At 35.1% G+C, this 22,975-nt stretch overlaps 1 protein-coding gene and 1 non-coding gene across 3 annotated transcripts in view; both read right to left on the bottom strand.

The window, feature by feature from the left end:
* The window catches only part of Cog3 (component of oligomeric golgi complex 3), a 58,174-nt gene that overhangs the window by 22,297 nt on the left and 12,902 nt on the right, over positions 1-22,975 (bottom strand). For both annotated transcript variants that reach the window (XR_012436224.1, XM_020151892.2), the window contains exons 5-15: positions 21,748-21,822; positions 20,335-20,427; positions 18,811-18,936; positions 17,187-17,267; positions 14,406-14,449; positions 13,433-13,559; positions 12,600-12,691; positions 10,813-10,952; positions 8,681-8,841; positions 6,885-6,990; positions 2,405-2,529 (exon numbers count right to left, since the gene is read on the bottom strand). Coding sequence is in view for 1 of the 2 variants with exons in the window: in XM_020151892.2 (XP_020007481.2) it covers positions 2,405-2,529; positions 6,885-6,990; positions 8,681-8,841; positions 10,813-10,952; positions 12,600-12,691; positions 13,433-13,559; positions 14,406-14,449; positions 17,187-17,267; positions 18,811-18,936; positions 20,335-20,427; positions 21,748-21,822 (1,170 nt within the window). In the remaining variant the exon portion in view is untranslated. The remainder of the gene's footprint in view (positions 1-2,404; positions 2,530-6,884; positions 6,991-8,680; positions 8,842-10,812; positions 10,953-12,599; positions 12,692-13,432; positions 13,560-14,405; positions 14,450-17,186; positions 17,268-18,810; positions 18,937-20,334; positions 20,428-21,747; positions 21,823-22,975) is intronic.
* LOC141413165 (small nucleolar RNA SNORA73 family) lies at positions 20,672-20,875 on the bottom strand. Its single transcript, XR_012437977.1, has one exon. It is a non-coding gene; the product is annotated as a small nucleolar RNA SNORA73 family (small nucleolar RNA).

The raw sequence follows: 22,975 nt of genomic DNA, 5'->3' as shown, positions 1-22,975 counted from the left end.
TGCAACCTTTCTAGACCAACACATGGTTTAACAATGTGCACTCATGTCTAGAAACACTCATGCTCCTTCAATAAATACATCCTGGCATCTACTGTGGTAGATGCTAGGCAGTACAGGCAGGCAGGCAGGGTTCTGGATGCACATAGCCCTCACTCCGGCATGATCAAATGTTGTGGGGCTGTGTTTTAAAGCTCTAAACCTAACTGTAAAACATACCCTCAGCAAATTCTGTTCTAAAACTTTACCCCAGGTAATTAATCAGTATCGTGTTTTAATCTTCATGCTTATGACTCTTCATTACATTGTTATTTAAAACAGCAAAAAAACCTGGAATAAGTGTACAATGATGGGAGGCTGACAAATAAAATGCTAGTAAACTAAACTGTAGAATACTGTATGTACATACAAAAGACACTGAGGGAGGTGGTAAAATTCTTACATAATCAAGTAGAAAAAGAAAAGCAGGTTATACAAAGAATGTGAAGTAGAAATTTCAAATAATTCCTCCATCTCTGTACCACCCTAGAGGAGTAATGTAATGGTTGGGCAGTGACTCCGTGGGTTCCCTTGCTTCCCTCCATGCCTCCATTCTATGTGAGATGGAACTCGTAGAAACGGATGTACAAGGCATTTATTATTAGGCCACAGCCCTGGCCCTGGTCTCTTACTTGACATTACTCTCCTTTTTGTAATTTTCTCCCTCTAGAGAAAGGAGGAATTAGAGCTGCCTCTGCTGATCCCTCCTCAGCCTTGATGTGTTTTTCATTGGATTCGCCTTCCCTCACCTTTGATCAGTAAAACTGAGAAGTTTTAAGACTTAGATGTGAGCTAGGTGAAAAAAAAAAAATAGGTAAGCCTGAGGCATAAAACAAAACCAGGCAGAGTGACTTCCTTAGACCTACCTATTATTTAGCTAAAGTCCCGACTAAGTATCATCAGAGGCTTCAGTCATTAGGGTCTGTGATAACAAAGGGTTGATGCTATGTGGAATATACCATACCTCCTACACATTTCCTTTGGGATCCTGGCTCCACTGTAGGAAGTTTCTGAATCCTAGTCTAATGCTATTATCAATATACCTAATGGGGAACTGGAGGAGAAGAGATGCCAAATGTCCAAACTTCCCTCTGGAAGAGATCTCACAAACTACATAGTTTAAATTAAACACAGACTACTGTGGACTCAAGTGACCCCATGAGACAAATGTGCAACTTTGTTTAGTCCTAGGACTCTGTAGTACAGAATACCTCTGATGTGTACATACTCCTTTTGAATCATATCCTTAAGAAATAGTGGTGTCAGGACAACTTATTACATGACTGCTATCTTCAATCATTTCTCTACATGCAGTTATGGTTATTGCAATCAAATAAAGAAATTAAAAAGTGAATTAAAACCACAAAATTTTATAAACTATGTTGGTTTAGAAGCAAACCACTCCAAGAAAATATGTAGACAAATCTGTTGTTGCAGAGAATAATAACCATATCAGTAAACTAGAATACTTAAAGTAAATATTCCTGAAATCAATGCAGAATCTAAGGTGGTGCCTGAAAATTTTTTTTTAAAGTACTGCTAATTTCAGCAAGTTATTAAACTTAGCCTAAAACTACAATTAAGGTTTAAAAACAGTTCTTTTCTGCCCTCCATCCAAAACAAAAAAAAAAACTTAGTTCATCGCTAGAAAAACATGCAATCTTAACACTCTTTGTTAAGGATGCTGATTCAAAGTAAATCCAAAACTAGATTACAGTTCTGGGTATGGTGGCACACCTGTGATCCCAGTACTTAGGGGGCTGAGGCAGGAGAATCTGAAAGCTTTTAGGCCAGCCTGGGCTACAGAGCAGGACCTTCTCTCAAAACAAAACAAAAAAACCTAGATTAAAATAATTGAGCTTGGTACTAAATGTATATTATACCCATGTAACATTGGATGTATCACTTAACATTTCTGCATCTCTTTTCTTCATCTATAAACTAAAGCAGGCAATTTAATCAGTTTTAAACTTATTTGAGGTCAAATACTTTAAGAATTGATGAAGGGCTAGGGGAATGGCTCAAATGGTACAGCACCTACCTAAATTAAGGCCCTGAGTTCAAGCCTTAGTATTGATTAAAAAAATTTTTGATGAAAACTGAAGTCCTTCTCATCAGAAAGGAACAAATACAAACATATATATAAAACTCACCCACAACTTAAGGGTGTTTAAAGCCTTACCCAAAGCCCATTAGTAGATTCTAGGGTCTCAAGAGTGCACAGGTTGAGAATTCCTAAATTGGATTGACTTTCAAGTTACCTCCATGTCTAAAAATCATGATTCTAAGAATATCAAACAAAATACTACATTAAGACCTTAAATTCAAATTTGCAATTAACAGTAAAGATAAGAATTTATAAACATACATCTATGCATCTGTATAATTTGGAAAGGCAGACAAGAGTTCTTCTAACTGTAGGATACCACATCCCATGAAGATCTGCTGGAGAAATCGTTGTTTGTGGTCTAGGATTGAGGGATTCTGTTGAAGCTAAAACCCAAATGGAAAAAAATATATATTTCAGGCATGTGGATATGTTTTACAGTAATTTAATAAGAATAAATTATTTATTCTCATTAGTTATTAGTAGCTAGAATGTATCAGTTTTTTTCCAGCCTCAACTTGAATCAAGAATGTCCTAAGAAATCTAAACCAGTGACAGGTAAGATTTAACACATTAAGTGAGAGTGAATAGGGTTACACACATATCATATACATTCTAGTCTCATATATAAGCCAAAATTGTTTTTCCCAAACTGTGATCAATAATCTTTATGAAATAAGTTAAAGAACACTTCTAGAATACCACCAGATTCTAGGAGGTAGATCTATATATAATAATGTGGAAGTAAGTGAAAACCACTGGAGGTAGGAAAATGATAAGGAAAAAAAGCAATTTTAACCAGGAAGATTAATCAAAGCTGGCTTGCCTGTCAGTCTGCCTTCCCTGCTGAGTTGTATCACTTACAGGCCTACTTAGAATATTCAATTCAGAAGTGATGAGAGTTGGCACTCCCCCACACGAGACAAGTCAGAAAAGGCAGCCTCTGGCAAGTGGAGGGTCAGGCAGGGAGTGTGGCTAAGCAGAGAGACTGCCACAGAGGAGCACACTCACTTTAGCATCAAGGACCAGACTGCAAATGATCCACAAAGGTGCAGCTGGTATAATCTTTGGGACAGGAAGTGATGCTAAAATATAGACTGCATATTAAAGGACTTTCAAGGAAATTTTACTAAAGTTTTAATATAATAATCATTTATGGTTATTTAAGAGATGTTCTTATTTTTGGAGAAATGTTTATTCAAGGGTGAAAGGTCAATGATACTGAGAATGTACTTTTAAATGATTGGGAAAAAGGTATGTATGCATGTGTTATGTGTAATATGATAAAATGTTAAGTCTTCCCAGGAGCCAGTGGCTCACATCTGTAATCCTAGCTACTTGGGAGGCTGAAATCAGGCAGACCTCAGTTTGAGGCCATTCCCAGTAAAAGTTCTTGAGACCCCCATCTCCAAAGTAACCAGAGCAAAATGGACTGGAGGTGTGCTTCAAGCAATAGAGTGCCTGCTTTGTAAGCACGAAGTCCTGAGATCAAACCCCAGTCTCACCAAAAAGAAAAAATGTTAAGTATTGAATCCAGGCAGTGAATATGGGTGTTCATTCCATACTTTTCTATATATTTGAAATTTTTTCAATAATAAAAAGTAAAAACATATGCATGATATAGTTGGTAATAAGCTACAGAATAAACACAGTTCCTTTTGTTTTTTCAGTAATGTAAATTGAACCCAAGGCTTCGTGCATGCTAGGCAAATCCGTGTGGCATGGATTTGAAGGAGAGAAATGAAGGAATTGAGGGTTAGTGCTTTCACTTTATAGTTTAATAAGATTTTTTTCTCCCCAAAGGCATGCAACCTGCATAATTTTTAATCTCTCCTATAATAAGGCCTCACTTTAAAGTAAGATCTACTTCATATAAAGTTTCTTAAAGAAAAAAAGAGGGGGGGATTGAGTGGGAAGGTGGCCCAAACAATGTACACACAAGTAAGTAAATGTAAAAATGATAGAAAAAAAAAAAAGATACAGAACAAATTATATAAATATTTAAGAAATTAAGCATCTATAGTTTTACTAAGTATTTGCTATATGTAGGATCCCTCCTTTAAAATAAAGACCCAAAAAAGTACTCCAAGTAAGTTTACTAAAACAAATGTTTTGGTTTGTTTGTTCATTTTTTCAATGTCCTGCTTAACTAACTGTTGAGAAAGTCAAAGTTATAAGACCTATATGGTTACCCACACAGTTACTGGTGTTATCAGAATGGTGATGGATTTTAGGATAGAAAGCAAAAGTCTAAAAGTTACTTCCCTGGGAGTCAAAGCCAAGTGTCTCAAAGGGAAAACCACCTCAGCAGCAGGGCTTCTCCCACAGCCCTCTCACATGTCCTCTCCTCCATCAACCCTCCTCCACCACCCTCCAGGCCCTCAACTCTCCTGACTTCTCTACATAGAAAATAAAGCATATGCTTTCTGGAAGGACTGATAATTGCCTTCTTCACAGAAAGACCCTCTATATTCTATGGAGGAGACCTCATTCTACCCCAATGAACTCACATCCTTTAAAGTCACCTTTGGGACTCATTCTCTCACTTCCAAAATACTTGGAACTAGGAAAAGTAATTATACTCTTTTTTTTTTTTTCCTCCCCTTGCCCCCTAATTCAGGCTTGCTTTCTATCATCTATCACCATCCTGATTAATGCCTATATGGATGACCCATGTGGGTTATATAACTATGATCTTAATTCCTAAGATTTTCATGTCCATCCTTATAATCTTCCCTCAGAGTCAAATTTTCTTACTACTTTTATGGAATTACATTCTTATTACGTTCTACAGACCTTCTTCTTACTCCAATTATTCCACTTCATAAGAATTAAAACAATATTCCCCTCTGTAACTACAATGTCCTTATGCTTTCATATTTCTTACCCATTCCTTCAAACTGCAAGGCCAAGCCCTCCTTCCTGCCTTAACCACACCCTCTCACTTGTCCACTTCTGAGCTCACTGGCTTTTCTCCCTCAGTCAGCTCAGTTCACTCCTCTGCCACCACTTGCTCCTTAATGTTGGCACTGGCTAAGTCTCTCCCTGGACTTCTGCTACAATCACTCAACTCTCTGTCTGGGATGATCTTATACAAGCCCAAAGTAACAACTATTCCAATCTTTATCTCTAAACCAGTCCTCCTATTTATAGCACTAGAGCAGTGCTGTCCAACAGAAATATAACATGAGTCATAAGCGTGACACATTGAAAGTATAAAAAGAAACAAGTAGAATTTTAAGATATTTTATTTAATCCAATATATCCCAAATATCATTTTAAAATACAGTCAATATAAAATCACTAATGTTTTCCATTCTTTATTTCATACTTTGTCTTCTCCTAAGTCTTTCAAATGTGGTATGTATTTTCCACATTTTTGGCACATTTGGAAGAACTAGCTACATTTCACATGAATGGCAGGTGGCTACCACACTGGACAGCACAACTCTAGATTCATACAATCCAGATCCTCTTCGTTGTCCCCCACCAGTCTTACTCTACTCTTACCTCACCCTCACATCAAGTTTGACATCAAATTCTACTGATTCAAACTTCTTACCATACCCCTCATCTCTGCACTTTTCTCCATCCCTTCATCTGATTCAAACCACCTGCATCTTTCAAATGGAAAAAAACACAGTAGCATCCTACCCAGTCTTCACAATTCAGCCAAAACTTCTTCATTGTAATGCCAGGCATGGGTTAAAGAATACATTTTACTGGAGAAGGAGAAAACACACAAGGCCAGAGTTGGCAAGACAGGGATGTCCTCTTGTCTCTCCAAAAACTCTTAAAGAGGCTTACTAAGGCCAAAGTATACTAGGACATGCCATGGGTTCTATTGCAGAAGAGAAATTTTAGCTTCTTGTGTGTCACCCTATAGGGTAAGAATGATAAAATGGCTTTGTCAGATGGGAATTTGGGGATTTTGAGCTGACTCAGAGTACCTGATAATGCTCTAAACCTGGGGATCTTGAGGAAGCTGGGGCTCTTTAAAGCCCCACAGTGTTACAGTACCCCCACTTCCAGCTAGCCCATAGGGAGTTGAATTCTAATGTTGCCCAAACAGCTGGGAGGGAAGTAGGCCTTACAACCCATCTAGCTTATCAAAGTCACTCATAAATGAACCTTGAGTAATTTTGTTCGTTGCAAAATCCAAGCTATTCCATACATCTGTCAATAACGTTTTGCTACAGTCTCAGCCACTCAATATGTTCACAAAATCTGATGGTGTAATTACCCTGACACACTAGACTAGCTGGAAGTCCAAAGGCAATGATACTATCACACATCTGGCCTGCCCAACCTGCTTTTTCCCCACATACAAAGTTCCCAAACACACAACCACCAGACATCCCCAAAGCAGCCATAGTCTTCCATTCCTCCATGCCTCCCTACATGCTATTCTACCTATCTTAAACAATCTAACTTCACCTGACTCTCACAGTCTTTACAAAACCACACTCAGCTTTCAGACATCACTCCTCCCACTGACTCTACCTTCCTGCACTCAGAGGCATTCCCTTTCTAATTTCCATGCCTCAAAGATCTTCTGTGGTCTAAAAATACTCTGTGCATCCTGCCAGCATTTCACTCACCACAGAATTACATTTGGGGGTCTAACAATCTCCCCCAATTACTCTGGACTCTTCAAAGACACAAGCTGTTTTTCGTGCCAGGGACATAAGTCAATAAAAGTTTGTTAACTGAATAAGTAAATGCTGGAAGTTAAACATACCAGATTTTGTTAGACTATTAGACTCTGCTTCTTCTAACCGAACATCTGAAAACGAAGCTTCTGAAGGTATCTTCTTCTGCTCATCTTTTAAACTCTGAGCAATTTGCTGCATAGAGAAATCAGAATGAAATGTTCTAGTTTTCAGCAATGTTTAGCAATACGAACTGGCTGAACTGATGTTGGGAAACTCACATAAAATCCAGCCATAAATACTTATTAATTACAAAACAGGAAATACACTTTTACAATTACCACCTTACCCATTAGTGGAACAACCTGACATTATGTACCTTTGAGAGGTACACATCAGCTATTTAGTACTCTTACCAAAAAAAAAAAAATTAAACTTTTTTAACCTAACTCTATGCAAGAAGAAACAATCAAACAAATCCATAATATATCACATTAAAAAAAAGCTGACCCAGTCTCTTCAAAATAGTTAATGTTATAAAAACAAGAAGCAAAAAAATGCAACACAGGTTCAACTTTGCTTGGGTGCAACTTTATTTTTTAATTTTTCAGTCCAATTATTAAAGATATTTGAACACAACTAGGGACTATATGTAAAAAACATTCCTGAATCAATGCTATTTACCTTAGATGTGAAAACGGTACTGAGGTTTTGTGACCAATGTTTTTATTTTTAGAATAAAATTAAAGTACTTAACTGTAAAGAATCAAGATTCTTCAATTTACTTTCAAATGATTTGGCAATTAAAAATGCACAAAGAGATAAAGGAAGTTTGACAAAACATTAACAACTGGTGAATCTGGGAAAAGTTACAGATTCAACTGATATTTGTGTCTATTACTTAAGGAACTAAAATGTTTTTAGGTGTGATAACTTTTATGGTTATGTTAAAAATAAAAATAAAGTGCCCTTACTTTTCGGAGTTACCTATTAAAGTACTTACAAATTGAAAAATGATGTTTGAAATTTGCTCTAACATAATGAGAGCAAAGAGGAGAAAGGAGCCGTACCTGACAGACTGGCCATGCTGGGCTGGGGTAAGGGTACCTATGAATTCATTATACTATTATCTACATTTTTGCTTATAGCTGAAATTTCCCATTAATAATTCTGTTCTAACACTAACATTCTAGGCATTCTTTACACTGTATCCAAAAGTCAAAGAAAATGAAGGTACAATATGGGTCTGAAAGATCAGTGAGATAAACCTTAGCCTTCATGAGAGAAATTAATGTTGCAACTATATAATTTAGAGATGATGATCTGGATTTTTATGAGAGCCTGACACAGGGTTACATTATCACCATCAACTATGGTGGTCCCTATGTTATCAATCCTCTTCTATGTCACATACAAAAGAAACATAGAAATTACAGAAAGCACTAATTCAATTTAAAAAATAAGAATGCAGCTGGGCATGGTGGTACACACCTATAATCTAAGCTACTCAGAAAGATCTCAAGCTTGAGGCCAGCCTAGGCAAAGTCAGCAAGACTCTATCTCAAAAATAAAATGCAAACAAAAGGGCTGGGAGTGTAGCTTAAGTGGTAGAGCACTTTTGCCCTGGGTCCAATTCCTAGTACCTCAAAAAAAAAAAAATAAGAATGAGTATTTCCTGGCAAAGGGAAGAGAAAGGAATAGAACATTTAAGAAACATAACTTAAGGACAACAAATTATTTCTGTACAATTTTTCCTATAATTTTTATGACAAGTTTATCTAATTTTACAATGTAGTAAGAATTTAAGAATACTCCTATTTGAACAAATATAAAATACTGAGAAACTGCGGAGAGGTAGAAAGGAGATGAAGTGAGAAAACCGTACCTCCATCATGACTAATTTATCAGGATAGGCCAGGTCTCCAGGAGCTGGTTTGTAGCCGGTGATGTCTGTCTGAATGTAGATATGGGTTCGGTACACGAGCCGTTCTTGTACATCTTCCAACATCTGCTTTACCCCAGCTGCAAATGCCCCTAGTTGTTCAGCTAGTAAAAAAGCACGCAATCACCCATTCCTTTAGATTTAGGAAACTATTTTCTTATAAATAAGCAAAGATATTTCTAAATTCTTCAAAAAAGTAGTATGAACTACTTTTGCTTCAGAGACTACAGCTGTATTTTATTCCACTATAACTCAATGACTTTAGAAAAGACATATTTATGTCTTTCAATTTTCCCAATTTTTAAAACTGAGCAATAAGCCAGGCACTGTAGCACATGCCTGCAATCCCAGCTTCTCAGAAGGTAAATATAGACAGGGGTTCAAGAGTTCAAGGCCAGCCCAGGAAAACATAGTGAGCCCTGTTTCAAAACAAAATAAAAGCAAAAGGGCTGAGAGTATACACAAATGGTAGAGCACTTGCATAGTATGCACAACACCCTGGATTCAAACCCCAGTACTGCAATAAATAAATTAATTTAATTTAATTAAATAAGGAAATAAACTGGCCCTTGTATACCTTCTTCCTGGAACTCTGTAAGATTGTTTCTATTATTAATATGAATAATGAATCTCGGTTTTTTAAAAGTGCTTGTTGCTCTTTAAAAACTATTTCATATAAGTTCAGACTAATCCTAATAGATAGCTAGGCAGCTTATTAATTGAGCTACTGCCACCCCCACTTTACAAATAAATTGAGTCCAGATTATTAAATGACATTAATATTTTTACAGCAAAAAACTAGGTAAAACTGAGTTTATATATTATTTTTTCATTTCTAAGATGCTATCAATGTTAACACACACCAGTAATTCCATAACATCTTTCCAAGGAACAGGGAGTTAAATACACTGTCATAACATAAAGCACTCATATTACATAAAATTAAATTAAGTTCAGAAGCACTGATTCGTGAGAAAGTGTACATCTGAAAATGCAGTGGGAGTAACTGTGGAAGAGTGACACATGTCTACTAATGAAAGCCAAAATGAAGACAATGATTGAATGAATAAAATGATTACTGTAAGGCATATTTTAAAAGATACATAAGTATTCATTAGGAAAATTATGTTCTCTATGACAAATCAAATTTCATTTAATTGGTCACATGGATAAAGCAATTATTCTAAAGAACTGTTTTTCTTTATTTGCAGTTTAAAAATGATGTCATTACTATGTAAGTATGCTAAAAATAATTCCACATTTTTAAGCAAAAGTTATTATTTTATATATTCTAGTAACACTGTGCTAAGAAATGCCAAACTAAAACCAATGGTAAGTTTTCTCTGGATTCCAGACGCCAGAATGAAAAGTAACTATTTTATTACTAATTTTGCCCAGATTTTAAAGTTTTTGTCCTATCTAATTATACGTTTAGTCACAGAATATGGTGCATCTTGATTCAAAGACGGGCAAGTCAAGTTATCAATACAAGCTTTTAAAATACTAAATTTTTATTTACAATTTTAAAACATCAAAAATGTTGAACTGGGTATGATGGTACATGCCTATCCCAGCCACTCAGGAGTCAGAGGCAGGAGGATCAAGAGTTCAAGATCAACATCAGACAAAGTCAGGGAGGCCCTTTAGGAGAAAGGGGAAATAGGACTATAATAGAGGGAGTAAATTTGTTCAAAGTAAACTGTATGCATGTATATGGAATTATCACAATGAAGTCCTCTCCTATTATTAATGCATGACAAATCAAAAATTAAAATATTTATGTGTGTGTGTGTGTGTGTGTGTGTGTGTGTGTTCTTTTTAAGAACACACACACACACACGAAACAAACAAAAAACGAAACGAACAAAAAAAGGTCTAGGGGTATAGCCTGGCCTGCACAAAGCCTAGGATTCAATCCCCAGTACAATTACAACAAATAAAGAACTTTAAAAAAAATTCAATATGCATGTATTGGGGGAGAGAGCTGGGGGAAGAATGATCTTATTTTTTTCAAGTTCACTGAGCTGCAGATATAATTAAAAGGACCTTTAAGACGACCACTTCTCTTTATTTACCATTGTTCTGTACATGATCTTCAAGCACTTCATTTTTAAGAATCCCACAAAGTTCTGATAGAGTCTCTAAATGAACAACGTGAATGATCAACGGTCTGAAGACATCATACAATGACACACAAAGTTTCTCCAAAAGCTCACTGAAATGAAAGAATAAAATATGGTTATGAGTAGTAATCTTTTTAGGATTTTCTAATACTTTAAAAGCTTCATTGACTTCTTCTAACCAAAAAAAATAATAAATATCTACTAGAAAATGGTATCTGGAACATTACAAATGAGAACTGAAAGAAAAGAGTAATTCTGTAAACTGTTTTTGTCTTAACAGCTCATAATCAATGGGCAATCTATAGCAGTTAATTCAAATTAGCTGCCCCCAACCAAAAGCCAACCTATTATAACTGATTTTTTGAGCAATAATTTTGTATATGTCCTTTCAAAAGCCAAGTTATTGGATTACTTTTTATATTTTACTTCATTATGAACAAATGGTATTTTGCCCGCAGAAAAGCCAAGCTCAAGCATCTTCAACGCATACAGATTTACATAAACAAAACTCAAAGTACTTTGTACATTTACCAATTATTTTGAGAAATTTTAAACATCTGAAAGGAGAAAAATAACCGAGGTTGTCTATATTCTTTATATTGTCAACAGTACTCTTCTATATACAGTATTTCATCAAAAGTGATCACTCCAACTTAAATTATAAAATACATTTTGGTCTACCTTGTTACAAGAGTCATAATCTTAGAATCTCTGTAAAAGTAAAAATAGACAACAAGAAGAAATCAAAAGTGACTGACAGTGAATCTGAAAGACACTTAAGAGAAAAATAAGGCTTGGCATGTTTCAAGTGGTAGAATACCTGCCTAGCAAGAGCAAAAGCCCTAGGTTCAAACTCCTATACCTCAAATAAAAAAAGAAGTTCTGGGGTATAGCTCAGTGGTAAAGTGTTTGTCTTGAATGCACAAGGCCCTAGATTCCACTGTGGCTCAAGTGACCTAGTCCTTGCCTTGCAAGGGCCCAAGTTCAATCCCCAGTACTGCCAAAAAGGATAAAAAAATTCCCAAGCAGAAGTACATACCCTTTGCTCCTTGACTGGGGTGTGGCCTAGCAAGCCTGAAGCCATGCGTACAAACCCCAGGACCACAAAAAAAAAAAAGTGAAAAAAATTTTTAAAAGGTTACTAAATAATATCTGTATTTTAAAAGTATTTTTTACGAGTTAGAACTATACAATTTTTAAACTAGAAGGAATAATTGTACTTAGTGGAGACAAGGGGCTTTAGATCTCAAGACTTAGTTTCCCTTACAAAATTCTTGCTATCATTCCACAATGTCTCCATAATTGTACTACAAAAAATATGAAAGCATGTTGGCCTTTCGACTGCACATTTATATCAAGAAAATAGACACCGATGGCTTATGTCTATAATCCTGACTACTTGGGAAGCAGAGATCAGAGGACTGCAACCCCAGACAAAGAGGGAAGGAAAGGAGGAAAGGAAGGAGGGAGGGAGACCCTATCTCAAAAATACCCAAAACAAAAAAGAACTGATAAAGTGGCTCAAGTGGTAGAGCACCTGTCTAGCAAGTGTGAGGTCCTGAGTTCAAATTCCAGTAGTCAAAATAGAAAATAATCACTGTCCCACCCAGCAATATTCTGTTTACATACACAAAAAAGCTGTTAACTGGGGAATTCATATTCCTATAATATACTAGTCCATTATGGTTAATGGCAACTTAAATCTTATCAACAACAGCTAGATCCCAGGTACTACCTACTCTAATTTTGATGTCGGCTTTGTGAAAAATTCATTATAAAGCTGGTGCTCATCCTGGCATACATGGACCATAAAGGCACAGCCACTGCGAACCTGCAATAAACAAACACATACCACCTACAGTTAAAGATGCACACAGCTGATGAAATAAAGCCTATATTTTGCTCGCAAAGAAACTGTGCACATGTATTTATACAACAACAAAAAAGAATGGAAAATGTTTGATTTTCAATGAATTAGTATAAGATGGATAATAGGTGATTTTTATTTTCCCCTTAATACTTTACTTTCTAAACTTTTGATAATGAACATAAATTACTTTTCTAGTTGAGGAGGGGGGAGTTTACAAAAAAGAACCTTTATTTATTTTTCCATAGAATGAATTAAAATTATACCAAACAAAAAGACATGTCTGCATCAAAAGCTACATGAAAATTAAATTTTCAACATAAATCTACCAACTTTGAAATCTCATCTTTCAAGGAATAATTATTTGTGATTGTTTACACTTCAAAAAATAATTAAGTAAACATAAGAATATTTTGTAAAGCTTAATAAGATTAATTATCAAATTAGATTTTCCAAAAGTGAAAGTGAAATTAGTTTGTTGATATGGAAGGTAAAGCCATATAAACTTGGTAAGTCATGACTGAGACTTTGCTCCCCAAACTCAGTTGTATGCTACAAGATTAAGCTTAAAGGAAATGCTCAGAAAATACCAGGGATATAACCAAACTTGGAAGACCAGTACTACAAGAAAAAAGTAAATCAAGTAGGATATCAAAATAGCTCAGAGGAAGACTTAACATTAAACCAAAACAGGCAGAAGCATACCAAGGCACAGTGATCCCTGTTGTTTTGGCTGGTTAACTCTGTCACAGTACAGGCAATGGTAGGGCCCAAAAGGAGCTCCCGCTGATCAAGGTAACACTGGTGGATATCATTTAGCAACTGCTGGTATCTGATGGAAGGCAAATAAAAATAAGATTAGGGTAAGAACTTTTGATTTCAGATATGTAAATTAAATCTGATGCTAAACTCCAGAGTAAGTGGCAAGCCTCTAAAGCTGTAATGTTTACCTCCCATTTGCCCACATTAAATGCTTAGAAATACAGATATAAAACAAAACCAGTGGTGGCTCATGCCTGTAATCCTAGCTATTCAGAAGGATCACGGTTCAATCAAAGCCAGCCCTGAGCAAATAGTTCGAGAGACCCTATTTCGAAAAAACCCATCACAAAAAAGGGCTGATGGAGTGGCTCGAGGTGTAGGCTCTGAGTTCAAACCCCAGTACTGCAAAAAAGAAAATGAAGTCTTAGTAAGGACTTACCTTTTTTTTTTTTCTTTGTGCAATACTGGGGTTTGATTAGGGCCTCACTTGCTAGGCTAGGCACCACATCAGCCTGTTTTTTGGGTTTTTTTTGAGAGCCATTGGAAGGATTTTATTTCAAAATCAGCTTTACTGAAGTACAATTTACACAGAGTAAAAATGACTTCATCATTAACAGTTAAGATCTCTCTTGCAAAAACAGAGACCTCATTGCTTCTCAGCCTTTTGGCTAAGATCAAATGAAGAACAGGGACCTTATGTCTGTCCACATGAGAAGGAAACCCTGCGATGGGAAACACTGGACCTATGCAAACTCACAAAAGTCAGGTCTGAGGCCTTGCTCCCCAAAACAAGGTGTGCAATACAAGGACAAGCTTAAAGGCAATTGCTAGAAACAACTGGTGACATAACCAGGTTTGGATAAACAGTACGATAGAGGAAGATGATCTGGAAATCAAAGAACTTTTGGATACTCACTCAGGTATTTTTTCAGATCGTTGTTCTATCTGTTCAATAAGAGTCTGAAAAATGCATTAAAAATTATTGTTTTAATTATACTTTTCATTACTGTCTGATTTTAATAGTATCACATTCTCAAAAAACTATAAATATAAAAAATTTTCTAAATCACCTACATAATATAAAAAGTAATCACACTTAATATCTCAGTATATCTTCTTTCAGTTTTTTGTACCCAGTTACTGTATTTTTCTTTTTAAACTAGAATTATAGTAAATATTTAGCTTTATGCCCTTTTTAAAATAACATTTTTATAAATATTTTCCTACCATTCAATAATCTTCAACATCAGATGCTTATGTACAGAAGGCCTAAGCACAGTACCTATTGCCCAGTAAAACTCAATGAATCATATAAATAACATTTAAAATATTACATGAAATGGCTACATATCCTACTGAGTAGTTGCACCAAAAGTCACCCAACAATTTTATTACACATTTAAGTTCTTTCCAAAGAATTACAGCCATGGGTTAAGGGCCTGGAGTGAAACTAAGGGGTTTGGCTCCACCATAACTGTTTAAGCCCAGGCAAGTTAGTTCTCTTCTCTATAATCCCACTTCCTTCCATATAAAACTGGTATAAAAACGGCACCTACCTCTTAAGTGAGGACATCAACACACTCACTGTGTCAAAAGAGAGATGTACTTTACAGACTCTTGATCTGCTCTGCTAAAATTTGGTCATTTTATGATATTCATCTTTCTTATACTGATTTACAGGTACTCACAAATATTAAGTGTATTACCTATTTGTTACAAACATAAGTTTCTGCCTTTGCTTTTGCTATTTAAAATTCAAATTTTTTAATTTTCTTATCTTTAATCATTTTTGCAATAATGTTTTCTAGTTTATTTTGGAGGGAAGGTAACTACTTATCATTTTGATATTTATTAGTTCATTTAGAATGTATTTAGGTAATGCTATGAAGTGAAAGTTTTTTTCCCCAAATACTTAGCAAATTTTTCAAATACAATGTGGAAAACTCCAGCCCCTCCTTCATGATTTGGAATGTTTCTTTATATACTATGTTTTATTTGTTTGTTTGTTTGTTTATTGGTGGGACTGGGATTTAACTCAGGGCTTCATACTTGCTAGGCAGACATTCTACCACTTGAGCCACTCCACTAGCCCTTTTTGTGTTGGGTATTTTCGAGATAGGATCTTGCAAACTACTTCCCTGGGCTGACTTCAAACTACAATCCTCCTGATCTCTGCCTTTTGAGTAGCTAGGATTATAGGCGTGAGTCACCAGTGCCCAACTTATACTGCATTTTAGAATTTTCCATGCCAATGATCTGTCAGTAAATTCTTGAATGAATGGCACACTGTAGTTTTCAGATTTTTCTTGTTTAGTCTTTTCTATTTCCCAGGTAAAGTTTAGGAACATGCAAAAGAAATCTCACTGGAAAATGGGGCAGAGAGGGTAAAGGGGAGACAGTGGGGGTGATCTAACCAATGTACAATATAAGACTATTTGAAATTTTCACAATGAATCCCCCCAGTACAAAGAACATACCCTAATAAAAAAATTTTTTTAAAGAAATCTCACTGGATTTTTTGTTAAGAGTATGTTCCAATTGACAAATTATACTAGGAAAAAATGACACTTTAAAAATGAAGTCTCCCCAACAAGGAACAAGATAGACAGACCATTTATTCAGTCTTTTAATTTTCAGTCTAGTTTGTCATTTTCTTCATCGCTATATTTCCATTAAGGTTATTGCTAGGTAATATTTTACGCTCTTTGTCATTGAAATAAATCTATTATCAATTAACCATTCTTTTCTCTACATCTTCTATAACAAAAATTAAGTTTCTTCCATTTTAAAACAAAATCCTCTTTTCAACTGACTGACTTTCAAGAGGGAAACAAGGAAGAAAGTGAAGTCATAGGCAGTAAAAGTATGTTATTCTTTCTAGTGAAGGAATATACATGTATCAGATCCAATTAACTGTATCTCAGATATGTTATAAAACATGTACACACACACACTAACTTTTGCCCTCTCCATTTCCAATCACTTAATCAAGATAAATATATTGTGCATTTCTTTATGTATCAGATAATACTAAGGAAATAAGGCTCATACCCAAACTCATGGAATATACTATCAATACCTTGACTAAACTCCTATTTCTCACCCAATTTGCTGCAAAACCTTTTTTGTTAATCAGCATACTCAAGTCTCTTTTCACATAATCCATTTCTTATACTGTATCCTTAATCTTATGAGATGGTAAATCTGGTCAAATCACTCTCCTGTTTAAGATATCTCATTTGTTCTCACTTTTCCTGAGTTAGCCTGACATGTAACATCCATTGTGAGATGGTCCAGCCATCTTTCCTGTCTTCTTCCTTATCACATCCTACTAAACATTCTGTGTTCTAGTCCTAAAAATTACATGGAGTCCACTCAAAATGTGTATCTGGTATGTCTCTACATCCTTCCCTATAATGCCATTCTCTGTATAAAATATCCTTATAAAAAAATCCAAGCTTTTAAATTAAGCTTAACTATCATCTTCATCTAGAAACCTTCCTAAGCTAGGTGTTTTCCGTTTTGTGGACAATCAGAAGCCAGGATACATCTCTAAGATATGCTGCTGAAATGTTGAAGGACAATGCGTTCTTTTCATTCTCCTGGAAGAAACAAAGGATCTAACATACAATAGGACTTCCAAACAGCTAGGTTAAAAAATTTCATAACAATATTCTCTTCATGTCAACAAACTTACTCTGACTTTTGGGGCAGCAGCTCGAAATTTCACATAGAATAGTGTGAAGGCATTGTCTGCATTCGGTATAGATGAAGTATCCTAAAGAAACATGTGGGAGGATAGGGAAGGAAGGTAATTAGCAAGCAAATAATTATTCAGGAAATGTAACATACAGCACTTGATATGACTAGTTTGTCCTCCATACCAACCAAAAGCTTAAAGAGAAAAATCTCAAAGAGATTTAAATATTATTGCTACAAATGAGAAATAATTAGTGGAACTGTCATCTCTCTCCCTTTATAACTAAAGTTTACTCTATATTACTTGAGTTTGGCAGTAAACAGAGCTGAGTTCAGATTCATACTGTTATTTATTGAGTGTAAGACACTGGCCAAATTCTTTACTTCTCTGAGTTTCATGTACCCATGAAGTTACCATAGCATACACTCATAGCTCTTTTGTGCAGTCGACAGTAAAGCACTAGCAGAGTGGGCACTGGTACTTATTAGACTTTAGTTAACTTTCTGAGAACTCTACAAAATAGAAAAATATACAGTCTGGAGGTTATGTTAGCTATGAGCAATGTGAAAAGCAAAATGGCTTTGAATTGAAGTTAAGAACACACTACATGTTTTTTAGAAAGTAAACCGAAAAAATAAAATATAACCTTTACAGTTTCTATTTTTTATTATAGTTTTTCTTTCTTAGGAAAGAAATATGTTCAATGACTACCTTAAGCTAGCTCTGCTCTTACTTCCTAATCTAACACCCTGTTAATTTTCTACCTAGCATCTACTACAACTTGTAACTAAATTGTTTTGTTCTTCTCTGGTTATTTTTCCTAAATAAAAGAATCATGAAGGCAAGAAGCTTGCTAGCTCCTTTTCCTACTATTTAGTGTCCTGATATAATACCAAGCATTAGGAAGTATGTTTGCTGCTGGGGATGGTGGTACACACCTGTTATAAGCATATAGGAGGTAGAAGCAGGAGGATCTCATAAAGGGCCAGCCTAGGCTACATAGCATGACCTTGTCTCAAACAACCAAGTGCCAAGGAAATAGTTCAGTGGTACAGTGCTTGCTTAGCATGTATAAGACACTAGGTTTGATCTCTAGCTCTGCCAAATTAAAAAAAAAAAAAAAAAAGTATGTATGCACACACCTGTGTGCGTGCATGTGCATATGCTAAAAATAAGGTAAAGAAAAACAATTAGGGCTGGGGATCGAGCTCAGTGGTAAGAGTGCCCAGTTCAATCTCCAGTACCATAAATTTAAAAAAAAAAAAAAAATTACCCACCACTCAGATGGAATCACTTTTACTATTTTATTTTGGTGTGTTTCCATCCAATATTTTCATGAGAAAGCTAGAAAAGAAATGTTTTAAGTTTCAAATAGTTCTTATCTCAATTATTTATCAAATAGTACTGGATACATCTCTGTTAAATATTATTAAAAGTAAGACTACAGTGCACACTTATATGGTCACTTTCTCCATTATAAATAAAACTGTAGTAGTATATACTTTTATTTAATAAAAAACGATTTTTGGGGAATTACAAAGTACTAATTTCTGACAAAGACTGTATAAGGTAAATGAATCAAAAAATTAAAAACAAGTCATTTTTTGGGATCTTAACTCACCCTTTTTAGTAACTGGTTTGTGAGGGTCTGTAGTGTGTTCACAGTATATGTCTTCATAAGGTGCAAAGCTTTAGAAAGACATTGTTTAAACTTCAGTAAGTATACAGGATAATCTTTAAAATTAGGCTGTAAAACAAAGACAAAGCTTTACAAAGAAGAAACAAACACTGACAAAATAGCAAGTTTATAGTAAAAAAAAAAACCAAGGTATTATTTATATAAAGCAATTTATGAAGTTCAAAAAAAGGTCATATAGATCACGAGCTATGAAGATAACTATAATGACTAACTTAGTCACAGCCAAATCTCCTGTGTTCAATACAAAGTAGCTCAATCAATATTTGCACCTGTGGAATGGAGGCATAGCTCAATCCTCGCAAGCATGAAGACCTGAGTTCAAACCAAAGTACTATACACACACACACACACACACACACACACACACACACACCCCACATATTTGCAGCTGTGAGCAAAATATATTTTCAGTACCCCATGGGCTCTGAGACTGATATGTAAGACCCTACTACAAAAAGGATAGGTGTTAAGAGAAACACAGAAATAAATCCTTGGGAGACAAAGAGGGTTATTAAATCAAAGGGCTTATGCCTTTACTTCCCCCCAAGTAACACTTTCTGTTTCTAAAGAAGTATCTTTAAAACGATACTTCTAGATCCAGATATCAAAAATTTAAAAATGGCTTATATTAGCTAGGCACTAGTGGCTCACACTGATAGTCCTAGCTACTTGGACGGCCGAGAGGGAGGATCATGGTTCAAGGCCAGTCTGGGCAAATAGTTTTCAAGACTCCATCTCCAGAACAACCAGAGTAAAATGGACTGGAGGTGTGGCTCAAGCAGCAGAGTGCCTGCTTTGCAAGCACAAAGCCTGAGTTCAAACCCCAGTTCCACCAAAAAAGAAAAAAAAAAAGCTTATCCTTCTATCTTACATGTAAGATAAAAATGAGTCAAACAGGACCCTGTCCACTCCCAGGGACACCCCAGAAACTGAAATTCATTTCTATAGCATTACTTATAACAACAAAGAATTTCCTACAGTTTCTCTTCAACATGCTAGGAATATATACAGTCATTCCTCAGTATTGACAAAGATTTGGTTCCAGGACCCTCAAGGAAATCAAAATCCGTGAGTGCCGAAGTCCTTTATATAAACAGTACAATATTTGCATATAACCTATGCACATCCTCCTTATATTTTAATGTATCGCTAGATTACTTATAGTACCTAACACAAGGTGAATACTATGAAAGTAGTTTGTTACACCATATTGTTTAGGGAATAATGACAAGGAAAAACTTCTGTACAAGTTCAATACAAACACACTTTTTTCTAAGTTTTTTCGATTCACAGTTGACTCTGGTTTAATCCACAGATGCAGAAGCCATGGATACAGAGGGTTGACTCTATTTTCCCTTCAGAAGAAATAATTATTTTACAACCTAAGACGTGATATAATAAGAATGCTAAGATTTCTTTAAAACATACAAAAATACCATGACTTACATGTGATGAGATATACGTTATACAATCATCTAACTTGGCCAGCATAGGTATAAATCCTTCACTATTCACAGACAACGTAGGGGAATTCAATTTCTTCAAGTGAAAAAAAAAAAATAAAGAAAATAAATCAATTGACAGAAAGAAAGATGTATTTCCCTTTAGGATGTAATACAGTGTACTAATGTATTTAACACTATATTTTAAAAATCATTAAAAATATCTTCAATGTAGTCCCTATATAACAATGAGGAAAGAAGTAGGAAAGAATACTGATTTAATTCAGTTTACTCCTAATGAGCTTTAATAGGGCTATACGTGAATTAGCAAATTTTTTTTACATTGTTTCCTGCTTGGTTTGCCTCCTCAGTCACTGCCCAAAGGACTCTTGAGAAGTCATCGGAATATGGAGTCACAGTCTCAAGGCCCAGCTTCTTTCCAACATTGTGAGAAGGGACTGCACACTCTGGGGCCGAGCCCTAAGCTCCTATATGCCACCTGGACAGAGCCCAGGGGGAGTGACCTCCCAGAGTATCCACATTGGCTAGCAAATTTTTTTTTACACCACTGTGCAATGTTAGATTGAAATAACACATTAAGTACCTGTATTTCCCGCTTTCTACTACTTTACAACATGTTTAATGTCTGCAGTTTTGAACACTGGCAGTGTTCTGATGGTGAAAGGACTAATAAGCAGTCACAGTATTTAGCAGTAACATTATGGAAGCCAAATATTAGGGGTAGTGTGGCTCCATGATAGAGTGTCCACCTGGCATATATGAGACCCCAGCACCACACACACACAGTCACACATTACCAGCCAATTATTATATATCTTGACAGACAAATAGCTTGCCAGTGGACTAATTCCAACTGCATTCCTTAATTAACTGGTTGCTACTTTTATTACTATGTCTTTTTAAAATTATAGTAATGATTATTTAATGACATGATTTACACATAATTTTGACAAATTATGAACCAGGAATATACAGAAATAGAATTTACCTAACAGCCTAAATTTACTGGCACTATTATTTGGGATTCAAGTACAGTTTATCAGGATTATACGTTTCCTCAAACTAAACATGAAAATTAGTTTAAAAAATGTTTTGACTGATATTACAGTAGCACAACCACAACAGTATTAAAATTATTTCTTCTTCTAATCTTCACAGCTTACAGGTACGATACAATAAAGAGCAACCAACAAAGAGACTTTAATAACAGTAACACAACTTAAGAAATACCGTTTACATTACATTTGAAAAATTCTGTAAATGATAATAGGAAAACCTATTAATAAGCAAACTATTATGTTAAAATATCACTCAAGCCAATGTATAACTTTGAAGATTACATTAAAAAGGGGAAACGTTAAATAACTAATATTATAAAAAAGCAAAAAACACTTACTGTGTTAATGGTTTCCAATTCATTAAAATAAGAAAGTTTTTGTTGAATGTTTTCAGCCAGGTCAACAAGTTCCGACTTGCATTAATTAAAAGAGAAAAATTGTTATTATAAGAATCAACACTCTACTCTCAAAATTACTTTCAACAGATTTAAATTAGACATTTAGGTTTATATCAGATATAAGATTTCACAATAATTCTCAAATTATTTCTATAGCCATGAACTAAAAGAGGCAATAATTATTACAGTAAATTTCATATAATTTTTATGAATGCCTTTTAAAAACACCAAAAAAAATTAAGTTCTGAGATATATATAGTAACTTCAATGCTCTAAGTCACAAGTTTAATTGCAACCTCAATCAGTTGATCTTCAAAAACCTCACCAATAGTAAATCATTCTGCTTTTCTGAAAAATATCAATAATAAAGAGCAGATCAAGAATATTAGGATATCCACTACACTCTGAAATCGTACTGTTACCTAACAGTTCAAAACACAGAGACGCTTGCCCTTCTATATCCAAAGGAAGGTAGTCAACATACAGTCAAGATACTTGAAAACCCATGTTTATAGCAGCACTGTTCACAATGGTACCCTTCAATAAATGAATGGATTTAAAAAAAAAAAAAAGTAGTGTATGTACACAGCAGCGTATTGTTCAGCCATACAAAAGAAACTATGCCATTTGTAGGAAAACGGACAGAAGTAGAAGTCATCATGTTAAATGAAATAAGCCAGACTGAGAAAGACAAATAATTTATGTTCTCTCTCATATGCAGAGTCTGGTCCTTAAAAAAGAATTAAAAGAACATAAAGCAGGTCCTGTTTGGGGGAAAGTACCATTGGAAGGAGAGAGGGTGAAAGAAGAGGATGAATATGGTGGAAGTACTTTATACACATGTATGAAAACAGAACAATGAAACTTGCTGAAACTGTTTTTAGAAGGAGGGAGAGAGGATAAGGAGTGACAGAGGGGTGAATCTGATGAGGTACATTGCATGCATGTACAGAAATATCACAATAAACCCTTTGTACAACTAATATATGCTAATAAACTATAAAAAAAATTTAATTTAAAAAAGGCTTGCCTTTGTCCCATTCACATAAGTTTATTTGTAAAAGCAGGCTGACCTCACAGGAATCTGCACATTCTACAGAAAACCTTTTCAACATGTATTTTCAGAAATTAAGAAAATGTATTCAACTGTATGCACATATGAATAAAC

This window comes from Castor canadensis, chromosome 10, assembly GCF_047511655.1.
Source record: "Castor canadensis chromosome 10, mCasCan1.hap1v2, whole genome shotgun sequence".
Classification (NCBI taxonomy): domain Eukaryota; kingdom Metazoa; phylum Chordata; class Mammalia; order Rodentia; family Castoridae; genus Castor; species Castor canadensis.
This window is presented reverse-complemented; position numbering and strand designations above follow the sequence as displayed.